The sequence below is a fragment of the Ambystoma mexicanum genome, chromosome 9 (assembly GCF_040938575.1).
Source record: "Ambystoma mexicanum isolate Mex_15411 chromosome 9, UKY_AmexF1_1, whole genome shotgun sequence".
Classification (NCBI taxonomy): domain Eukaryota; kingdom Metazoa; phylum Chordata; class Amphibia; order Caudata; family Ambystomatidae; genus Ambystoma; species Ambystoma mexicanum.
In genome coordinates this window covers 265,949,252-265,969,161 of record NC_090931.1, presented here as the reverse complement: position 1 = coordinate 265,969,161, position 19,910 = coordinate 265,949,252, and the positions used below count along the sequence as shown (strand labels likewise).

Here is a 19,910-nt window from a genome sequence, read left to right as displayed (position 1 = left end):
CTTCTCTTCATTAATTGTATCCACTGTTGGGCTATTTCAGCTGGTACGACCTCGGCATGACTTGCCTTCGTCTGGGTTTTCGCTCAGTCCTTATTTCTTGATTTTCCTGCTATGAAGTGATCCTCTTGAGACCTCAAGTAACCTTTGGTCGGTTCTGCTCTGTAGGTATCAGCAGGAGAAGCAAGAAACCAACAATATGTAAGTGTGGCAAGGGCGTGGTCAGAAGCAATTACTTCACGCCATACTGCCCTACCACTCAACCCTAGAAGCTAAACTATTGTAAAAATCTTCATACTGTGCCAGCATTGCATTTAGAAGGGCGCCTTTACAGCATCCCTGTGGTATAGTTGCATTTAGAAAGTGGGAATTCTCCGTTGACTTTAGAAGTGTGCCTAATATCCTCTCTGTGCAAAGTTGAATTTAGAAGTGTGCCTAATAGCGTGCCCTGGTTGAATTTAGAAGTGTGCCTAATATCCTCTCTGTGCAAAGTTGAATTTAGAAGTGTGCCTAATAGCGTGCCCTGGTTGAATTTAGAAGTGTGCCTAATATCCTCTCTGTGCAAAGTTGAATTTAGAAGGATCAGGGTGTACATTGATGAGACTCCCTTAACATTTTCAAGGGAGCAGCACTTGATAATTGTGCAAGATGCCTGCCAACACGTCAGCCAGCCTGAACTCAGTATAGGAAAAGACAGAAGTCATGCCACACCCAGTGATTTGGAGGAGCACATCACTTAGTCCGGACTTTATTTTTCCTTTTTGGTTGCTGCATGCAAATACTTTGGGGAATCTCCAGAGGGGCAAAATTACACTCTTGGCCCGGTTGTTCAAGGAGAATGGCTGCAATGGCACCCTCTGCACCTATGTACCCAGCTGCTATGCGTATATTCTTAAGCCGCTCCCACTTTTTTTTTTCCACCAGGACTGGAACCCTGTAATTTTGTTAACATTGGGAGACCTGCAAAATTGTTTATTCTCACTGCCTGAAACCATCCCAGGTAAGTAGGCTCTAACGCACAATAAGGCCATCCATAAGGCCATCCATAAGGCCATCCTGCAATGACTTAATTTCCCCCATAGGGTGTGATTTTTGCCCCCTCCCTACACCCCAAGTAGGGCTGTGTGAAGCAGGCACAGAACCAAAAGTCGTATTCTATGGTATAGGGTGTCCCTAGGTGTTCGTTCTAGCGCTAGGACTGTTTCCTTGAGTGTTCGCACCCCTTGACATACTTGACAAAATAAAGCTAGGAAAATGTTGTGAAGTTCTTTTTGAACTCAGAGAGACATCATTCTGATGCATTATTAAGAAATACGAAACTGACATTTGAAGGTAGCAAGTTAATATATTTAATATCACTTCTATTTCCTACCAGCTCCGATTTTGATTACACCTGCTATGGAAGCAGCAAATATAACATAGCATATTGTCATACATATGAAGAGAGTTATTGTACAAGCTAAGAGCATGATTTACATTTAATAAAGAACAAGTACAACTAATCACGTTAAGATACCAGCTTGAGTAACAGAGTTTATGTTATGTTGGTCTATACTAAGCTATGGTATGATCGGGAGTGGTGTACTATACCAACGCCTGCAGTCTCACAAAATGCATACAGTTTCGACTTCCACATTTAAACTCACGCTTTCAGGGCTCGCTAGCTTTCATACGAATTGAACAAAAATTCCTAGCAATCAGGCCTGCTCGTGCCTCTGCGCGGGGACCTGTGATGGATGTATCTTTCCATAGCCCCTTGGATTCGGGTTCTTCTGCTACGCTGTGTGTGCGTGTACCCAGCCTGTGCCTTTAAACTTTTTAAACTGTGCACTCTCCTCTTTGCACGCTAGTGCCTATAAACGCATAATGCAATGAACAGTAAACACCCTAACTATTGCCATTGGCAATACCGGTTCATTTTGGGACTCAGCATCTGTCAAAAACGGAACGCCAACAACAATCAGCTTCAAGAATAACTGTAAAAAAAACAGCGCACTTGAAAGGGTGGTGGTGAAAAAGTATGGCTTTTGGGATTTGTACAACGTTAAAAGAGGGTTCTCTGCAGGGACGATTCGGGTTAACGATTACACTAGCCACCATGTGAGAAATCGTCTCTCGCTTGATCCATGAGATGTAACACACTTAGGTGGACTGTAAAAAAGTTTCAGCAAATGTTTTCAAAGCAGTTGACATTATGTAATCCCGCCAGTAAAAAAAAGCAGTGCCCTGCGAAATACCAAGTGCATCTCCTCTGTGCAATAATAACAGCCTGCGCCCAGATCGAACGCGGAAACACGTCTACTACGGGGTCCGCATTAATACTTTTGGTCCAACCTACGGCCACTTGACATTGACAGAGGCGTATGGCATCTGCATGTAGTGCATGATAAAGGGGCATTATATTCTCAAAGCTCGCTCGTTCTCCGGGTGAGACAAAACACGTGAGATTTAGCCTGAACTGTACCGTAATCTAGAGAGGAAGTGAGAACATAATGTAAAATATGCCATTAATAAAGGGGAGGCTCGGTTCTAAGCTAAGAGAACGTACCTGGTAACTGGAGAGCTCGGGTTCGTCTCCGGTCAGCCCTTTCAGGCTCACACAGTGCAGCCCAGCTCGCTCCCCATCCCACACACACAAGTCGTCTCCAAGGGTGAGCATCAGGTTGCGGATTAGGGCCCGGCCCGGGCGGCGACTTCCCGCCTGCTCCCTTAGCCGCACAAACACCACATGGTTGGCCAAAGCATCCCGCCACTGCTGGCCGCAGCGACTCGCCATGGCACCTAGAGCTGATGCCAAACGGCGGTCACTAAAGGCTGCGCGGGACCAATTACAATCCAGTACTACAGGCGGTGCGTGACATCACAATCAACAGACTGACGTCATACGGCCCACAGCCAACAGGGGAAACCACACGGTGGAGACACATGCGAAGGGAACGATAAACAGAAAAGAAGGGCGAGTTCGAACGTCCAGGCTGCTCGAAAAACCGGCGGCCATGTTAGACTAGTGGTTCTCTAAATTCGCGAAGCGGAAAACCTGTAGGGGGTGTGGCGTGCGGGAGGACCTTTATTTGCCTGCTGTTTAAATGTTACTAAATTGGGGGCATCCACATGTGAAAAATCTTTTTTATTTGTACAAGATCTTCGCCTTGAAATAGCAAAGGGCTAATTTACCAGAACACCATGTCCCTTTTTGTTAATTGTTTTATAGTGTTTATAATGTATGTCGCTGCGTAATAAATTATAAAGTGTCCGAACTTGCACACTCAGCAGACTATTCATATTTCTAGGAAACTGTCAATCTTCCTGTATAGTGCGAACATTCGACTTCCGTATAGCCGAGTCTGTGTGTTCGATGATGTACACGGAGCGAAAGAGAACTTTAGCGCCTCGCCCATTTTTTTATGTCTCCTTATTTTCCAGAAGCCGCCTATAAAGAACAGCTATTCACATAACCCATAGAGTGCAGAATACTAGCCTGCGGGACACCTGATCCCGCAATTTCACGCGAGCAGAGCCCCGCCCACCTCCAGCAACAGAGTCTCTTAAATAGCCGCAGAGTAGTATCGGTCCTGGTTGGTGAGCAAGGGTTTTCGGGTGTTGGAACATGGAAGCCTCCTTGAAGCATCGGTCGCTGTATAAGGCCAGCTCGCCCCACTGGAAGGAGACGTACAGGAAGGTGGGTTCATATGAGCAGTCGGTGCATGTTTCATATGGTCTAGCTGTCGCGGTCCCACAGCCCCACCTCCTCCTCTCCCGGGTTTCGAAAGTAAACGTGCGGGTAACGCAGCCCCTGGGTGTAAGTTTCTCAAACTTCCTTTGCTTGGTCCGGGCGTTCCACTGATCGCATTCGGGTTCTGCTGTTTTGCACTGATTAAACTTGCAGGACGGTCTCTGTTCTGGATATGTCGTTATAGCAGTCACATGTTCGGATGTTCCAGTGACTGAAGTGCATGGAAAGAAGTAGTGGGACTATGTCCCCTGCTGGCTTGCCCCACTCCCCCCCCAACCCCCATAGCCACGCACAGTACAATCCCCAGGCACATGCACCTGCTGTTTAAAGGTTGTTCCGTGCAGTGCACTGAAAGTGCAAGTTTCATCTACTTCCTACACGCTTATTTCAAAACGGAACGGTTGCTTTTTAAGGAACTGTGAAACTTCATTAAAAAAGTAGAGGAGCACAGTTCCCGCCCACTTCGACCACTGGCAAGGCATGACCCGGGAGTATCTTGTGGTGGTAAACGTTTCGGTTTTCTTATGTGCTGCACTGCGCTATGCGACACCAGAAGACAATTCGGCGTTACAATGAATAAAGCCAGGGAGCTGGTGACTTATGTCTGCATCGGGCACGGGACAACCGGATATCTGGGTGCATCGGCAGACAAGTCTATGGGTTGTACGACTACAAAGACTTGGCAAACCCATTGAGACCGAATGGGCTGTAGTCCTTGCTGAAATGTCTATGCGTCCTTTTTTACTTATTTTTGTTCAAATATGAGCAAAGGAGCTTCATTTATTTCGCCGCCCCCAATCAATCAGGCTGAGTGAAAAGGCGGCTTTAAAAAGGTCTATACGTTGCGATTCAATTTATTTAGGATTAGTCTGCTTGAGAATCATTGGGACGTTGAACTGCAGAGTACACCATACAAAAAAACAGCACTTAACAGGAGCTGTGGCTGGCCAGGCAATGGCACCCATCCCCACACCGTGTCTGCTGCAGCCACCAATACAATGGTTACTTGCAAAAAAATATTGGTGCTCAAGTTTCCCACGTCTTCCTGATTTTCTTTCTGAAACTTTTAGTGTGGCTTTTCCCATGTCAAACTAAAGACTGAAAATCCCAGAAATCAACATGAACAAATTAGATTGTGCCCTACTGAAGCATGCATGGGGGGGGGGGGGGGACTTGAGAGCTCCGCAAACGTTGGCTGGATGGTGGTAGCTGGTTACATGTGTTTTTACTCTACCACAAAATGCGGCAAATCCCAGCTCGCGTTTCCTCTCCCAAACCTACCCCCTGCATTTCCCAACATATCTTTGGTAAAAAGGTGCCATTTCTGGAAAGACTGGCCACAGTGGAGCTGCAACACCTTGTATCTCCTGCGTGGCCCTCTTGACTGTTCTCGCAGAGACCCACGCTAACCTTTGATTTCAGTGTGTCTGTATTGGAGTCTGTGGCATCAAACTCGTTTTCTGGAGTGAGCACAAACATGTCAGCTTTTCAAGGTATATGTTGTAAGAGGATTCAATTCAACACTACAGCTAAGTCAATGCCTAGTCTGGGATACTGAATGGAAACCCTTATTGATATATCTTTATGTCCAGTTCATGCGTTCTGGATGACTACCCCTATATAACACCCCTCTCTTGGAATCCTCCTAACCCCACTGAGCCAAGAAGTAGTTCTGTTTTGCAAGTTAAAAAGGTTTGTGATAATTTAAACTATGTTTAAATTATCACACTTTATAATCATTTAATAATTGAATATCACACTTAATCTGATCAGTAATCAATAATGGATAGTCTGGCACTAGCACACTTCTTTTTAATCACTAAGGAGTTGACAGGAAATGGATAAGATAGCAACAATACTTTTATGGTTTCAAATGGATGCAATGTGGAATGAAATGCAGTACAGAAAATAACTTGATAGGATTTCAGCAAAAGACAATGTAATCACTTTCGTGGACAATTCCCCCCCTCTTTTTTATGCAATGCAAGGAAATGGAAGGAAGGCACACAGTTCTCAGAGATGCAATCAAATGTGATTCAGTTCACCCCAGCAAGCTTAGACTACAGAAGTTTGAAACACAGGCCCAAAATGCTTTTATTTGTGCTGGCAATGAAGTGAAAAATATGCTAAAATGCTTTTAATTCCCTCTAGAGGTTCAGGCTGAGTGGTATCTAGTTAATATTAGTCCAGGCTCACCCTAGCAATGATTTAGGAATGATTGGCAGGTTAAACAAATTTTTTCTTTAACGGAAGGCAAGCAGCAGATTTTTACACGTGGAGAAACTTGCAAATCGCGGCAAAATGTCAAATCGCGGCAGATTTTTCCGAGTGCGCCAGGCGCGATTACAGAGGAACTACAAGGACTATCAATATCGTTTTGGGGTCCTAGGACAGCCTCGGATCTCAGCTTCCAGATGAAAGTTACTGCAAGTCTCTAGGACAAACGGTCACGGAGATATGAGCAATTAAATAAAGGTCGTTTTTCAGATTTGAAATTTTAAAGTTCAGAAAGACAAGTGACAGCTAGCAACTGGGAAATGACAAGTGACAGTTAGGAGGCAGTTCTAATTAGGTTAAAATAGATTGAATTATATTATTTTAACTAAGAGATTGGTTCTGCACAGTTCTACTATGTACTCACAATATATTTAGAAATAGAATGGGCCTCGCCACGGATCTGGTCAGGTTTTGGACTGGACTCCGGTTCAGCTCTCTGGTTCTGCTAACAACGGTCTGGGTCAGCTCTACTCTGCCTCTGGTCTGGTCTGGGTCTCTGAAGGTGGATAGATTGAAGTCTCTAGGTTGGCTCTCTGAAGGTTGATGGAGGTAAAGTATGCATTTTCCGGCAGAGCTTCCAGCTGCAAATGGATTTGAAGGTCCCTATCTGTCCTGTCTGTCTGATTTTATCTGTTTTTAAAATGGGTGTGTGTGCAGCATCACTAGGCTCTACCCCTCTCCACTTGTCATTGGCCAAGCTTTCATTTCTCCCCTGATTGGGGGGAGCTAAGTTGTGTCAGAGTGATGTCATTTTACAGCCTGCAGAAAGTCCACTCCTCCTGTCAACTTGCACACAAATCTAGATTTGAACCAAATACATATTTGCAGAGGTACATATTGTTTTAAAATCATATGCACCCATCATGCATTACAGGAGGTATACCCTGTCCAAATCTGCTCTTCCTGAGAGCTTGCATTCAGAAATGGCAATATTTTGCACTTTTTAACTGGTTTGCAATACCGGACATTACCCCAAATTTACACACATGTGCGCAAGGAGTATGGACATTAGTTGATGAAGTGTCAGATTTTTCACATGCACACATTTTGAGTAATATCCTCTTTTCCGCTAAAACCCCCCTGAACATACCACCGGGTCCTAACACGTCTTAAAATGTGGGCAGAAAAATCACAAGGATTATGGTGTCATTTAAATAATTTTCACAAGTCCGTACTATGAGTTATTCATCTTTTTAGAGTTATGTTCTGGCCACAAAGGGGTGTGGTTTCCCCCCAGCACAAGGTTGAATTTCTGGTTTTTCCAGTTCTGCCAAGCCAGCTTGCTCTCACAGGCAGTGCCCCTCCCCTGTCCTTCCAGGAGGAAGCTCCATTTACGACTCCCGCCAATAAAACATTTGCCGGAGTCAGGACAGGGCTTTGTTCAGAGCTCCTGTATTCTGTGGGGGCTCCCCTTAATTCAATTATCAGAGAGATGGCATATCCTTAGTGTGGCCAGCAACAGGCAGATAGGCCTGGGAACACAGCTGTGACTCAAGTTTCACTCCTGATGGGGGGTAGTTGCCAGGCAAAATTGGAATCTCTTAAGCCAGTTTTTAGCTACATGTCATTTCTGTTCCCCAGTTTTCTGCATTCAAATAAAACTAAACATTTTTACATATGCAGCTAGAATGCTGATTCTAAGTTTAAAACTATGACATTTAAACAATTGAAACCTATGTGACACTCAAAAGTAGGTCACTCGGTCAATTTAAACATTTAGATTTTTAGTGTCTTTCAGTCCAAATTTACTTAAACTGCTGAAATCCACAGCTCAGCCAGTCTTGTTATAAACCTTCAAGTCACTTCAGAATATAACTTTACATTGGATCCACCTCTCAGTAAGTCTTTCTTTGGCTTGCCTTGGGTTCATTTATTCAGTTTTACACAAAAAAAATAAAATCTGGTGTTTTAAAACGCCGGCTTTTTGATAGTGGTGAGTACTGGTACTGCACCTCTTTTTGGGATTTAAGAAAATGAATTCCCAACAGTTAGGGGTTTGCTTTTGGCAATCAGCATTGCCATTCCCAATGGTTTCAGACTACTGTGTGGGTAGTCCAATGGTGGTTTTAGGCAGTGTCCTTCTGTGCCCACAACATCGGCAAAAATGCGTGGCAGCCTATTCTTCATGCATTTCCCTGTGCATTTTCTGGGAAGCTCTGGCCATCATGATGTTTTCCATGTCAGTACTGCACAGTTTTGAGGTAGGGCTTGGATGCGTGGATAAAAACATCCCACAATGTAGTGTTTTCTACTGATCGGGGGAGGGAGGGGGCTTCAGAACAATTATATAATTTTTGCACACCGTCGACCAGTGTGTGGTTTCTTTTTTGCACAAGGGTGCACTTAACAGTAAGATTTGTGTACGTACAACAGACTAGAACGGGCCTAGTACTTGTCCGTTATTAACCTGATTGTTGAACGCTTTCATGTTGCTGTGGCCTATGTTTGCCTGAATTCAGCTAGAATAGTTTTCTCTATAGGTTTTAATGCAGATTCCCCCTGGCTGCCAATATCGGTAACAATAGTTGATCTTCAACTTGACCCGATGAGGAGTTAAGTAGCCCCAGCGGGTATTTAAACGTGGTGATTAGCACAGAGCTTCCAACTTGATGAGCTCTCCTCTTGGACTACAATCCTGTTATTGGTTAACTCTGTGCTATAGAAAACATCTACCCCGCCCCCTCTAAATATAATACAATAGTAATGTCCTAACCTTTAACTTATTCCGCTTCTAAGCACTGTAGTCTAATAATGGGTATTCTGTTAATGACAAATGTAGCCCCCAGAAATTACCGAAAGTGCACTTTTGCGGTCTTTTGTGATTTTAGACTAAATGCCTCCATACTAGAATCAATAATTCCCAAGAAAAGGCTCAGCATGACGGCATGGTTTCACTGCTGGGAAATCAACAAGACATCCAACTTTCTTATTGCCTGTAGCTAAGTGAGACTGGGTTATGAATGCACCGGCAAGGGGCTTTTGATTCAGCTTCCTATAAACCAATCTCGGGATTATACCGCGTGCCTTTTTATGCCTGGCTGGTCACTTGCAACTCGAACTTTAACCCCCTCAGTTTTACCTGTCCCGGGAGAGTTTGCTTCCTGCTATCAAATTACAGGTTGTCCATGTTGACATAGAGACCAGCTGCTCGGTCCAGTGAGATGTATGCATCCTGCTGAAGGCTCCATTGGAACAGTGGTCATTTAAAGGCCTATAATAAAGCATGTAATTGTCACTTCCACTACAATGTTCATGTTGTCAAGCTACATTCAACCAAATTATAATGGCCACCAACTATCCCAGTTTTGGCCCGTGTCTTTTGTGTAAGTCTACCCTCGGAGGCCGGTATGCACTATATGCCCATGTAGCAGCAAGGGAGTGGTGTTCGGCTGAGCCACAGCCAGGTAGCAAATCAAACGCCAACGTATGTTCTCCTCTCCAAATACAAAGGAAATGAGGGCCGAATGCTACTTTGCCATTGTTTTTGCTCCTCAAAACTATAGATGGTAAGTATGGGTATGATGTACACACCCTCCCCGTCTGCTTTTCGAGGTAAAATCGGAAAAATGGAATTGAGGCAACATTTCCTAATCCTAAATGAGGGCCATGTCCATCTACATCGGTGACCCTGGTATTGCATCTTGATTGCCTCTTATCTAGGTGTGGCAGCTGTAAATTCTATTGCACCTATGGGCAAGTAGCGCACTCCAGCTATCGTCCATGTTCAGACTACAGGAGACTGGCCTGAATTTTGGAAGGGCCACTATTGAGGGCATTATGTTGGAATTGCCTGCCCCTTCCAGTGTACCGTTCCTGTAGACAAATTACACAGGCTTATAGATGTGGAAAGGGCAAGCTTTACTCCCAACCAACATACGAGTGCTAGAATGGCCCCCTTCTCAACCCTAAATATGAAACAATGGTACCGGAATATATAGTTAAAAAAATGCTTACGAGAATAGTGTATAGACCCAGCTGGCCCAGTTCTAGATTTGCCTTTTCTCCCAACCAATCCAGTGTTGTCTCATCCACGACACCGTAGGGAGCAGTCTTCCTTTACTCTGAATGAATTCAGGATCTTAAAGGCCGTACAACCAATGTTGATGGGTTACTGAAAGTAGTGGCACCGTGACCCCGGCAAGGGACAGCGGCATGAAGCGAGGTGCAACACATTTGTCAAGGGTTCCAGTAATGCTGATCGAGTTGAAACGGATGTCGGTTAACTGCCATCGGGTAGTAAGTGGCTAAAGTGTGCTTTAACTTCAACAGTTCTGGAATCGGGAATAAGTGTAATCGGCGCTGAGAACCTAAGTCTAGGCTCGTTTTGTCCCAAGGGGGTGAGGGGGAGGGTGGAAGGTGGCAAGTTGAAGTTTAACCAAAATGTTTACTAAAAACTACAGCTTTTTCTTAACATCTGAGATAACACGTATGTGTATAATATATGCGAAAATGTGACATGATTAAAATGCTTAATTTTTTTTTTTAAATGGTTGCAAAAAGTAGTGGAACTGTTAACTTTATTTAAAAAAAAAAAAAAGTAGTGGAACACTGTTCCCGCTGTCTTCGACCACTGTGAGTACAGACTGCTTCTAGTATTCCCATCACGACACTGACGGAACTGACTAGTGTCCGGCATCAACATGGCGACCATTGTGTAACGGAGCAGTATATAACATGGCAGGCACAATGCAAGATTGCATTAATAAACCTTGGTGACTGTTTGCAATGAGTTACTTTACGTTGAATGGAAGCTTTCTGTAGACGTAAACCTAGTGTTGCATCATGCAATCTCGCATCGCAGTGGCCACATTGGTAGTTGCTGTGATCGTCCTGGTAACCTGCGCTAGAATAGAAATTAATTGCTGCTTTCTTGGAAAGACCGCATTATTTGTATCTTATTTCTAATTTATAAAGCGCTTTGTTTCTATGATTGTGATGGAATGAGACTTGCATTGTTTTTCTAAAACTTAATGGCAGCCTGCTAATACACCATTTCTTGGTTGGCATTTGATATCAATTTCGTACTGATCTACAATATCGCCTGTAGTTCTTCCTACTCCAGCCATAAAATGAGCAACAACGCAACGTTTGTGTGTACTTCTGAAGTAAGACATTAGTGAGATAAAGGGCAAAAAGGCACTCCCTTTTCAGTGCAAAGCTCCTGTGGAGTTTGCTGCCGTCGGTGTAGTTTATGCTTGCCCCATGTGCTCTGAGAAGTAGACATGTCATGTCTTCAGCTCTGACTGCGGTAAGTGCTTTGTATGGTGTTGCGTCAGGCATGGTAACTGACCACGACAGATGGACTAGGTGGCCCTGCCTGTTGTAATAACTTGGAAGCTGATGAACACCCGAGCCAGCAGGTAAGTTATTAAGTAGATTTATTGTAGTTCAATCCCAGGAACAAAACATTTGCATGTCCTTTCCAAGTCAGCATAACTCCAACTGCCAAGCTTAGAACCCTCACACACCAACACTCCACTCACACTGACATCACTACATTCCATTCAGCAGTGATGTCATCCACTCAGCTAGTAAGCACATTACAACACTTCTCCCTCCTTTACTTTGTTGGAAACAGAGAATGATCACACCTAAACCATCACCAGACAAAAACCCCTGCATATACGTGTGGCCAGCACGTAATGCTCCAACTAGTTACACCACTGGCGACAAGAAACTGCCCCCAGAGAACACCAAAACCCCGACACTCCAAGGAACAGGAAAGTGCTCCACCAAAGGAGTAAGAACCCAATAAAACCTACATGGCACCCCCAAGATACTAACACTGTGCCAACTCGTTGGGCAACTTGACACATAAGTGTCTACCAAGTCCTACGCCCAACTCTACACCACTTCCACTCCTCCCTTTATAACAAAACAGAGAGGAACCCAACGCATTCTACAAAGGGCTCACTCCTTCCAAAAACAGAACTGGACAACCTTCGAGAAACAAAATAAAAACTACGCACCTCCACCTGTTCCAAGCTGCCCCTTAGAACCTAGGTCCTGCCACGACCCAGCGTCCCCAATAGATAACTACCTAACACTCCTCAACCCTCAGTGCACAAACATCCTCCCGTCCTAGTCTGCACCCTAGGACACCAGGGCTGCCACCCCCGGGCACACTCCACACAGCTCAACAGAGCAACAACAAGCACAACAACGGAACAGTTCACCACAGCACCCCTAAGGATACCACAACACCACAACCCTGAACCTTAGAGAACCAACCCGCAAGATTGCGGAACACAGCCAGGACCAACCACCTGAACCAGTCACGCACCAAACACACAGTAACCACCACGGACCCATGGTCCAGCTTACTGCACAACAAAGTGCACTTACCCTCACCGAGGAACCAGGTCCAGCCTACTGCCATCTGCAGCACACCTACCACACCTTGGACCCCAGGTCCAGCCTACTGCCACCCGCAGCACACCTTTTACATACCTTGGACCCCAGGTCCAGCCTACTGCCACCCGCAGCACACCTACCACATACCGTGGACCCCTGGTCCAGCCTACTGCGAAGCAAAACGCAGCACACTTCACACCATGGACCCCTGGTCCAGCCAAACTGCAACACGCAGCCCTCACCACTCACCATGGATCCCAGGTCCAGCCTCACCTGCTGCACCACAGCAGAACGCCTCAATAACCAACCACTCCCACACAACGCAATGTTCACCTCACTTACCAATGCAAACCCCAAAAACCAAGGTGGTTGGCATACACGCAAAACATTGCACACATTTTCAAATACAAAATGATGTGTAAAAATGCATTATTTCCGTTAAGTATTGGAGAAATATAACTAAGTGTATCAAAAATACACAACACAGGATAAACAATGCTGTTCAAAGAAGCAATTCAACCCGCAAGTGCTCCCACCCACGAGTCCGTACAACCAATAATGGAAATCCAACCTGCAAGAAAACATGTTAAGTATTGAACAGTTCCACCTGCAAAGAATTCTTAAATGAGAGAAACTATATGCAATTTAATGCAAAATAATGCAGATACACACTCAACCACATCTCTTTAGCACACAATTTGCAATTTCTCAAAACACACAAAACAATCACCCATGCACAACTCTCGGCGCGCGCACTCACTTACTCATACGGGCCCATGCAACACACACACTTCAGTTAAATACAACAGTAACACTACATTTTTCACTTTTCACTAGTGAACCGTCCCATAAACAGGAAAGTCCTCTCGCTCGCATCAAGCTGCCGCAACATCGGGCTAGAACTCTCCAAAGCCCATGTAGCACCATTACTCCAGTTGCAGACCAACCGCCGAATCCTGTGTTTCACCTGGTCTGAGGAAAAACAGCACCCTGAATGCCCCTCGCCACTTTTCACCAACACGGGATCCTTACACCCAACGCAGAACATGAGGGCGTCCAGAATATGCAAATCAGTGTAGAAGTCAACGTCCCTCACCTGGTACCACCTGCAAACCACCGACGCGCACCCGCAGATGTCCATGAACCACTCGCACCGATCAGTCTGCCAAGTCTTTTGGAGGACCCTCGCGGCCGCTCTCCTCCTTTCAGACACACCGGCCCGGCACGGACACTGCGTTCGTAACAGGAAAAACAATGCGAACATTCCTTGCGTTCCAACAGCACACGCTGGAACGCACGCCGTAAGACAGGAAACGCGATAACATCAACGCGTTCTGCCACGCCCCCATGGACACATGTGCATTCGAGCCTCCTACGAAATGCGCGCAAACAGTGTTCACCACGGAGTTCCTTTAAGCGACAAGCTACGTCACCATTGCCATCGCAGGCACCGCAGCGCTCACATTCCTTACGCACCTCCATAGCATGCAGGCACGCTCACGCGCCAACCTCCTCCCCGTGCGCTGGTACAGTGTCCCTTGCCACGCTGCCCCAGAGTTGGAAGCTGACAGCGCGGATACGCTGGGGCAAACAGTTTGCTACTTGGAGACCCCGCACACCGACATGTGTGCCGCACAGTAATTCCAGGACCCCCACAGGCAGCCAAGAGGGAAACAGCACCGACCTGATGCCACACGACACCAGGCACCCCGGACATCCACCAGTCACAAACGCCACCCGTAAGACTTGTTCCTCATGGGAAACGCTCCACACACCGACCCGTGTGCCGTACGGTTCCCCAGGCACCGGCTGTTGATTTGCCAGTCACAAGCTCCACCCGGAAGACTTGTTCCTCACGGGAAACGCTCCACACACCGACCCGTGTGCCGTACGGTTCCCCAGGCACCGGCTGTTGATTTGCCAGTCACAAGCTCCACCCGGAAGACTTGTTCCTCACGGGAAACGCTCCACTTACCGACCCGTGTGCCGTACGGTTCCCCAGGCACCAGCTGTTGATTTGCCAGTCATAAGCTCCACCCAGCCAGCTTGATCCTGGAGGCAGACGCTCTCCAAAGCGCTGCACACTGACTTGTGTGCCGAACACGATACCGCCCGCAGCACCACCCGGTAACTGGGACTGGAAACCCACCACAAGACCAGCTGTGCCAATCTCCGCTGCACACCGACCTGTGTGCCGACTAGAGTCCTCAATTCAGCACCACCCGGCCTGCTGAAAGGGATACCCCACCCAGTCAAAACAACTCTGGGTTCCCAAACTTGCTGAACTTCTTTATGGACATGGATCATTGGAGGGCAATGTTTCCTGGTTCTTGGATTATAAGGGCGCCCTGCTGGTGAGTCCTGTGCATGAGGAAAGCCCCCTGGAGTACTTGGATTAAGCAGAGGGGTGAAGTCTGGGCCTCTGGCTTCTGTGATCTGGACTATAATAGCGCCCTGCTGTTGAGTCCTGTCCCGAGAAGGGAGGTCCCCTGGAGCATGTGGTTTCAACAGGTGGGGTAGGTAGAGTTGGACCGTAGGTTGAACTGGGTTATCAAGACCCCACTGAACAGGAGGTTGCCATGTGCTGCTTGTGGATCAGGTCCTGGGCCTTAAATAAAATATTCCTAGGAGCGGGGTTGCTGCTTAGGGTTACCAAGCCGCACATTGGTTTTCCTCCCTCTTCCCAGCCTGGGGTCCCGCCTGTTCCTGGTTATACAGACTGATTTGGCACAGTCCACTTTACCTCGACATTTCTAAATCCAGTAAGGCCATGGACCAATCTATGGGCTCATTAGACCTACTGCAATCCACTAAATCAGTCGTGGTAGGATCAACAACCATGGAATCGTCTCCCACACTGGATCATATTTGTAATCAGTGAGTAAGGGGGACATTGCCTAACTCCTGCAATCTATCCAGAAGGAGACTGCATTTACTCTACAGGAGTTGGAATGGGTCTTTCCGAAAACTGTCAATTTCCGGCAGCAGAGCAGCACCTAAATTACATGGATACAGGTTTTTGTTATCGGGTTCACTCCCACGATCGGCTTTAGCAGCGGATGGTGGCATTAGAGAGGAGCGGCTCAAAGACGCGCTCCAGGAGAAATGATATTCAGATCTGTGGTATCCCACAGGAAGTTCTCGATCAGCACCTCTAAGCATATATGGGCGACCACACACACATCTTCTAAAATGTTCAACAGCGCCAGAATCTCCTACCAGATGTACTGGCCAGGGTTATTTTTTCCGGCCTAAAGAGCTAATTTTCCAAAAGGCCAGGACACCACTCATTAAGTTCAGAGGAGTGAACTTCATTTGATGCAAGGCGTGATACAGAGGTGCCGGCAGGAGAAATCACTTACTAGATAGCTGCAAAAAAGGACATTCCATACAAGTGGGGTATTCTGCTCAGACAGACTGGAAAAAAGGGAGGCCTGGACGAACCATCATTACAGTTTGATGCTTTGATAGTTGCCCGTTTCTCCTGATACTGAAAAGGAGTGGTTGTTGACACCTTGATGTTCTCTTCTCAAGATGCTTTTCTGGGGCCAGTGAGGCTGGTTATTTTTTGTACATACACGCTATATGGGTAGGGTGGCCGAGTACCCACCCCCATTGGGCTTATTGGTGGCCTGATGTTCGCCGTCTATTTTTTTTGTTTTTGAGGGTTTCTTTTATTCTGTAATGATGGAGGGGGTCAGAGTGGTCTATTGTCCGATGTCTGTATGAAAAGGGGTGGTAGTGTTTGTGACAAATCTGGGTGATCTTGAAGTGGTCTCGCTAAATATTCAGGGGCTTAACTCCCCCATGAAAATAACGTGTGATGGCTAAACTGCTTTAATTCAATACGTCGTTCTGAAACAAGAGACACTGAGTCGGCCTGACCCAGGATTCACTCTAAAAGGGTCCCTCTTTTATATTTTGCATCTCCTTAAACTAAAAGGGCCGGGGGCACTATTCTGGTTGTCCATTCTCAGAGATGTATATATATATTTTTTTTTAAAAAAAAAGTTTTACTTGGTTGCGTCCGCCAGGACCTGCAGGGGGCCTTGGGTCTTCACAGTAGTCTCTGGGAGGTAGACCAGACCTCACTGTTCTCTATGGTCCCAAGACACATTTTACACTGACCTGTTTCCACATATTGCTCAATTTCAGAAAGGGGACCGTCTAGTGGGAGGGTTTTTTAATGTGGTGCTTGTATTTTTTTTTTTTTTTTTTGGGGAGTAAGAGGGGGGGGCTGTCTATGGGTCTGCCCAGACTAAGGGGGTGCGATGTAAACTATATCTGATTCCCTTATGGCTATTTACGGTTGGTAGATAGTTGGAGGTTGCAGCACCCTGAGGGAAGGCCCTGTACTTTCCCATGTGCACCCTAGCCACTCCCGATTAGACTTTCTTAGGGTACAGTTCCTTGATTTCTACGATATCCGGTACCTTTATTGGGTTGGCAGTAGTTTCAGACCATTCTCCACTCATGCTTCAGGTGGATACTTTTTTAATGGGTGCTAAAAAGACCTTGTTATGGAAAATATTACTTGCTTACTGATGTGGCCTTTAGTGCAATGGTTTCAGAGAGGATGGCTTGATATTTTCTGGAGAACCTTACTGGGGATGTATCTGTTCCAATGGTCTGGGACGTGATCTATCATATGATCGTTTATTTATATAGCGCCTTTACACAATGTGTTTCAAAGCGCTTCGAGGCAAGGGAGGGAACAAGGGAAAATAAAACCACATTCTTGCATGCCATGAAGAGTAAGGATGTGAAATTAACTATCCTACTCGGCCAGACGACATTTCAGATAGTGCAAGAGCTAAGACATAGATAAGGAAGGGAGGGGGAGAGTGGGAAGGAAATGGAAACAGACAGGCGACTACCGTACTAGGCCTGACGACATTTCTGGTAGAGCTGGCGAAAAACAAAAGGTGAGGGAGAGGGGTGCAGAAAGGGAGGGTAGGAACAAAACAAGCGACTATCATACTAGGCCTGATGACATTTCAGATAGTGCTGGAGGGGTAGTGGGGAGGAAAAAAACAGTAATGGGAGGGTGGAGGAAACAGACGAGGTTGCTATCGTATTAGGCCCAGGTTCAATTCTGATAGAAAGTAAGGGGGGGGGGGGAGAAGGGGAAAGGAGGAGCGAACAGAGTAAGCAGTCAAAAGAGTGGAGAGCGAATACAAGTAGTACATAGTAAGCCAGGATACAAGATGAAGATGGGAACAGCATGATTCAGGGCCACCATGAGTACAAGATGCAAAGTAAGTCCAGCACGAGAGTTGAGAGAGTGACGCATCGTGAATGAAGTCCATAAAAGTCAAATCCAGCATTGGCCACAAGACGGTGATGGTGATGGTGAAGGAAGGCACCAGGTGGGCGGGGCTTTCTGCTGAAATCTGCTTTGCGAGGAGAGATTAGCTTGACTTCTGCTAGAAAGTGACTCTTGCGATCTCGGAGAGAAGTGACAGAACTTCACTCTTTATAAGAGGCAGGGTTCCCATAGGGCTTGTAGGCAACTCCAGGTGGTTAAGGCCGAACTTGAAGCCCTATGGGCATCGAATATTTCTTGCAAACATTTTTTACTTTAGCACCTCAATAAGGCTTTGCGTCTCCTTGCGTATAAGCTAAAAGCATGGAGCAAAAAAATGCTATTGTTAAACTGAGAGATGGCACTGGGTCTGAAGAAAGATTGAGATTCTAAAATGGGTATTTAGTAAAGTACTTTAAATCCCTCTTTAATGCGGATAGCTGGGATTCTGGGGCCCAGGAGACGTTTATTAGAGAAGCGCAGCTACCTTTTATTTATGCCAATGATCTTCATCTGTGTGCTAGATTAGTAATAAAACATCTCAGACCAAATAACTGGACAGACGCAAAGGAGATGGTAAAATAAGTAAAGCAGGGCGAATAAACGTGCAACAAAGCGACTCATGCAGGATCACAGTATCTTTTCGGTCATCTGTAGTTTATAAAATACTAGATGCTTCATCTGAGGTCATCCTACATGGCAACTGCAAAAAACCAATTGGATTAAGGGATTAGATCTACTCGTGGCATGTTATTTCCTCATTGGTGGTCTCTTATCTGGACACACCCATAGCTACTTCTACTCACGTGGTGCAAGGTCCTCATCATAGCAGAAAATGTGGCAGCAGAATAATATTTTTATGGCAGGTTATTCAAATTGGTGGGCACCCAAATCCAACCTTGGACATTCGGGTTGCTAGAAGCACATATAGAAACCGAGGTGCTTGATATGTCAGCTTTCCCTTGTTTTCCCCAGTCTACTCTCATCGTTGGCCCTCATGCCAGTGTCTTCTGTTTAAAGTTGACTTTGCCAGTCTGCCCTGTCTCTGGACATTTGAAGGACTGTAGGCACCTCACTATCTTGGTTTCAGACTTGATGAGTAGTTCTTGTTTTGCAAGCTCTTCGTGTGTTGCAAGACCATGAGATTGTCCATTTCGACTCTGCTTTTAAGACCATTTTATGCTAGGTGCAGTTGCCTTTTTGCTCACTCTATCCCGTATTAACTTCAATGCCCTTTAAATTCTTGCCTTTTAATTGTCCAATATTTGGCACCAGTAATTCTTGGTCCTCCTAATCTTTAGGAAATCCTTGCACATGCTCTGCTTGTATACTCCCTTTGTGCTTTTCCTTGATCTCTCGAAATTGCATCCTTGGTTTTAGAGCCAATGCACTGCTTCATGATTTTCAAAGTGGACCCTGGGCTCGTATTTCGAAGTAGTTGGTTTGCTTGTCATGAGCCCTAGTCCATCTTCTAATGGTTGTCATAAATGTTGCATATATATATATATATATATATATATATATATATATATACCGCAAGCTTCTACTTATTACCCAAACTGTAAAAAAAAAAATAGATTTGATCGAATTCGGTCACCTCCATTAGGTCACATTTTTTCCAACAATTTGGATCCAAAAATACTGCACATGAGATGAGGAGCGGGTGTGTTCCCCCCCCCCCCCCCCTGCTCCTTGTTCGGTATCTGCAACCTCAGGGGGTGGGGGTAGGAGGTGGGTTTGCAGGGGTGCCCCCCCCCCTGCATCTTCAACAATGAAGGCGGAGGACAAAATTTGCTCGGGCCCCTGGTTTCAATTAAACAGTCAAAACAGGGGCTCGATCTGCCCGCAAACAAATACCTTGTGTTTCAGCGTATTTAGATATTGACCAGGGAGGGGGTCGGGGGGGTCACTTCATTCATCTTTGTGTTCACACGTACTGCTGCATGGTGCACATATTTTCCTTAGTACTCTTAAGTTCTTTCATATTATTTCAGCATAGATTCATATATCCTCTTTGGGACATTCTTTTGCTGGTATTGGACTTTGTTTAATGTGCATGTCGCCCACCATTTTACTATGCTGCATTCCGGCAACTTTGCAAGGGACCTCCTTGGTAGCTTTCTTCCACGGTTTCAACATGTGGGTTTCTTCTGAATGGCTGCTTGAGTGCATATCGTCTTTCATATAGTCGGCATGGTCTTTCATATATTCAGTGTGGTATGGACATGTCGCATAAGCCTGTAC

At 45.8% G+C, this 19,910-nt stretch overlaps 2 protein-coding genes across 2 annotated transcripts in view; one reads left to right on the top strand and one right to left on the bottom strand.

Annotated features, from left to right (window-relative positions):
* NUP88 (nucleoporin 88) overlaps nt 1-3,038 on the bottom strand; it is a 405,331-nt gene extending 402,293 nt beyond the window's left edge. The window contains exon 1 of the mRNA XM_069614602.1: nt 2,546-3,038. Coding sequence (XP_069470703.1) covers nt 2,546-2,773 — 228 coding nt within the window. The 5' untranslated portion in view covers nt 2,774-3,038. The remainder of the gene's footprint in view (nt 1-2,545) is intronic.
* Nucleotides 3,039-3,401: 363 nt separating this feature from the next.
* RPAIN (RPA interacting protein) overlaps nt 3,402-19,910 on the top strand; it is a 41,446-nt gene continuing 24,937 nt past the window's right edge. The window contains exon 1 of the mRNA XM_069614601.1: nt 3,402-3,676. Coding sequence (XP_069470702.1) covers nt 3,605-3,676 — 72 coding nt within the window. The 5' untranslated portion in view covers nt 3,402-3,604. The remainder of the gene's footprint in view (nt 3,677-19,910) is intronic.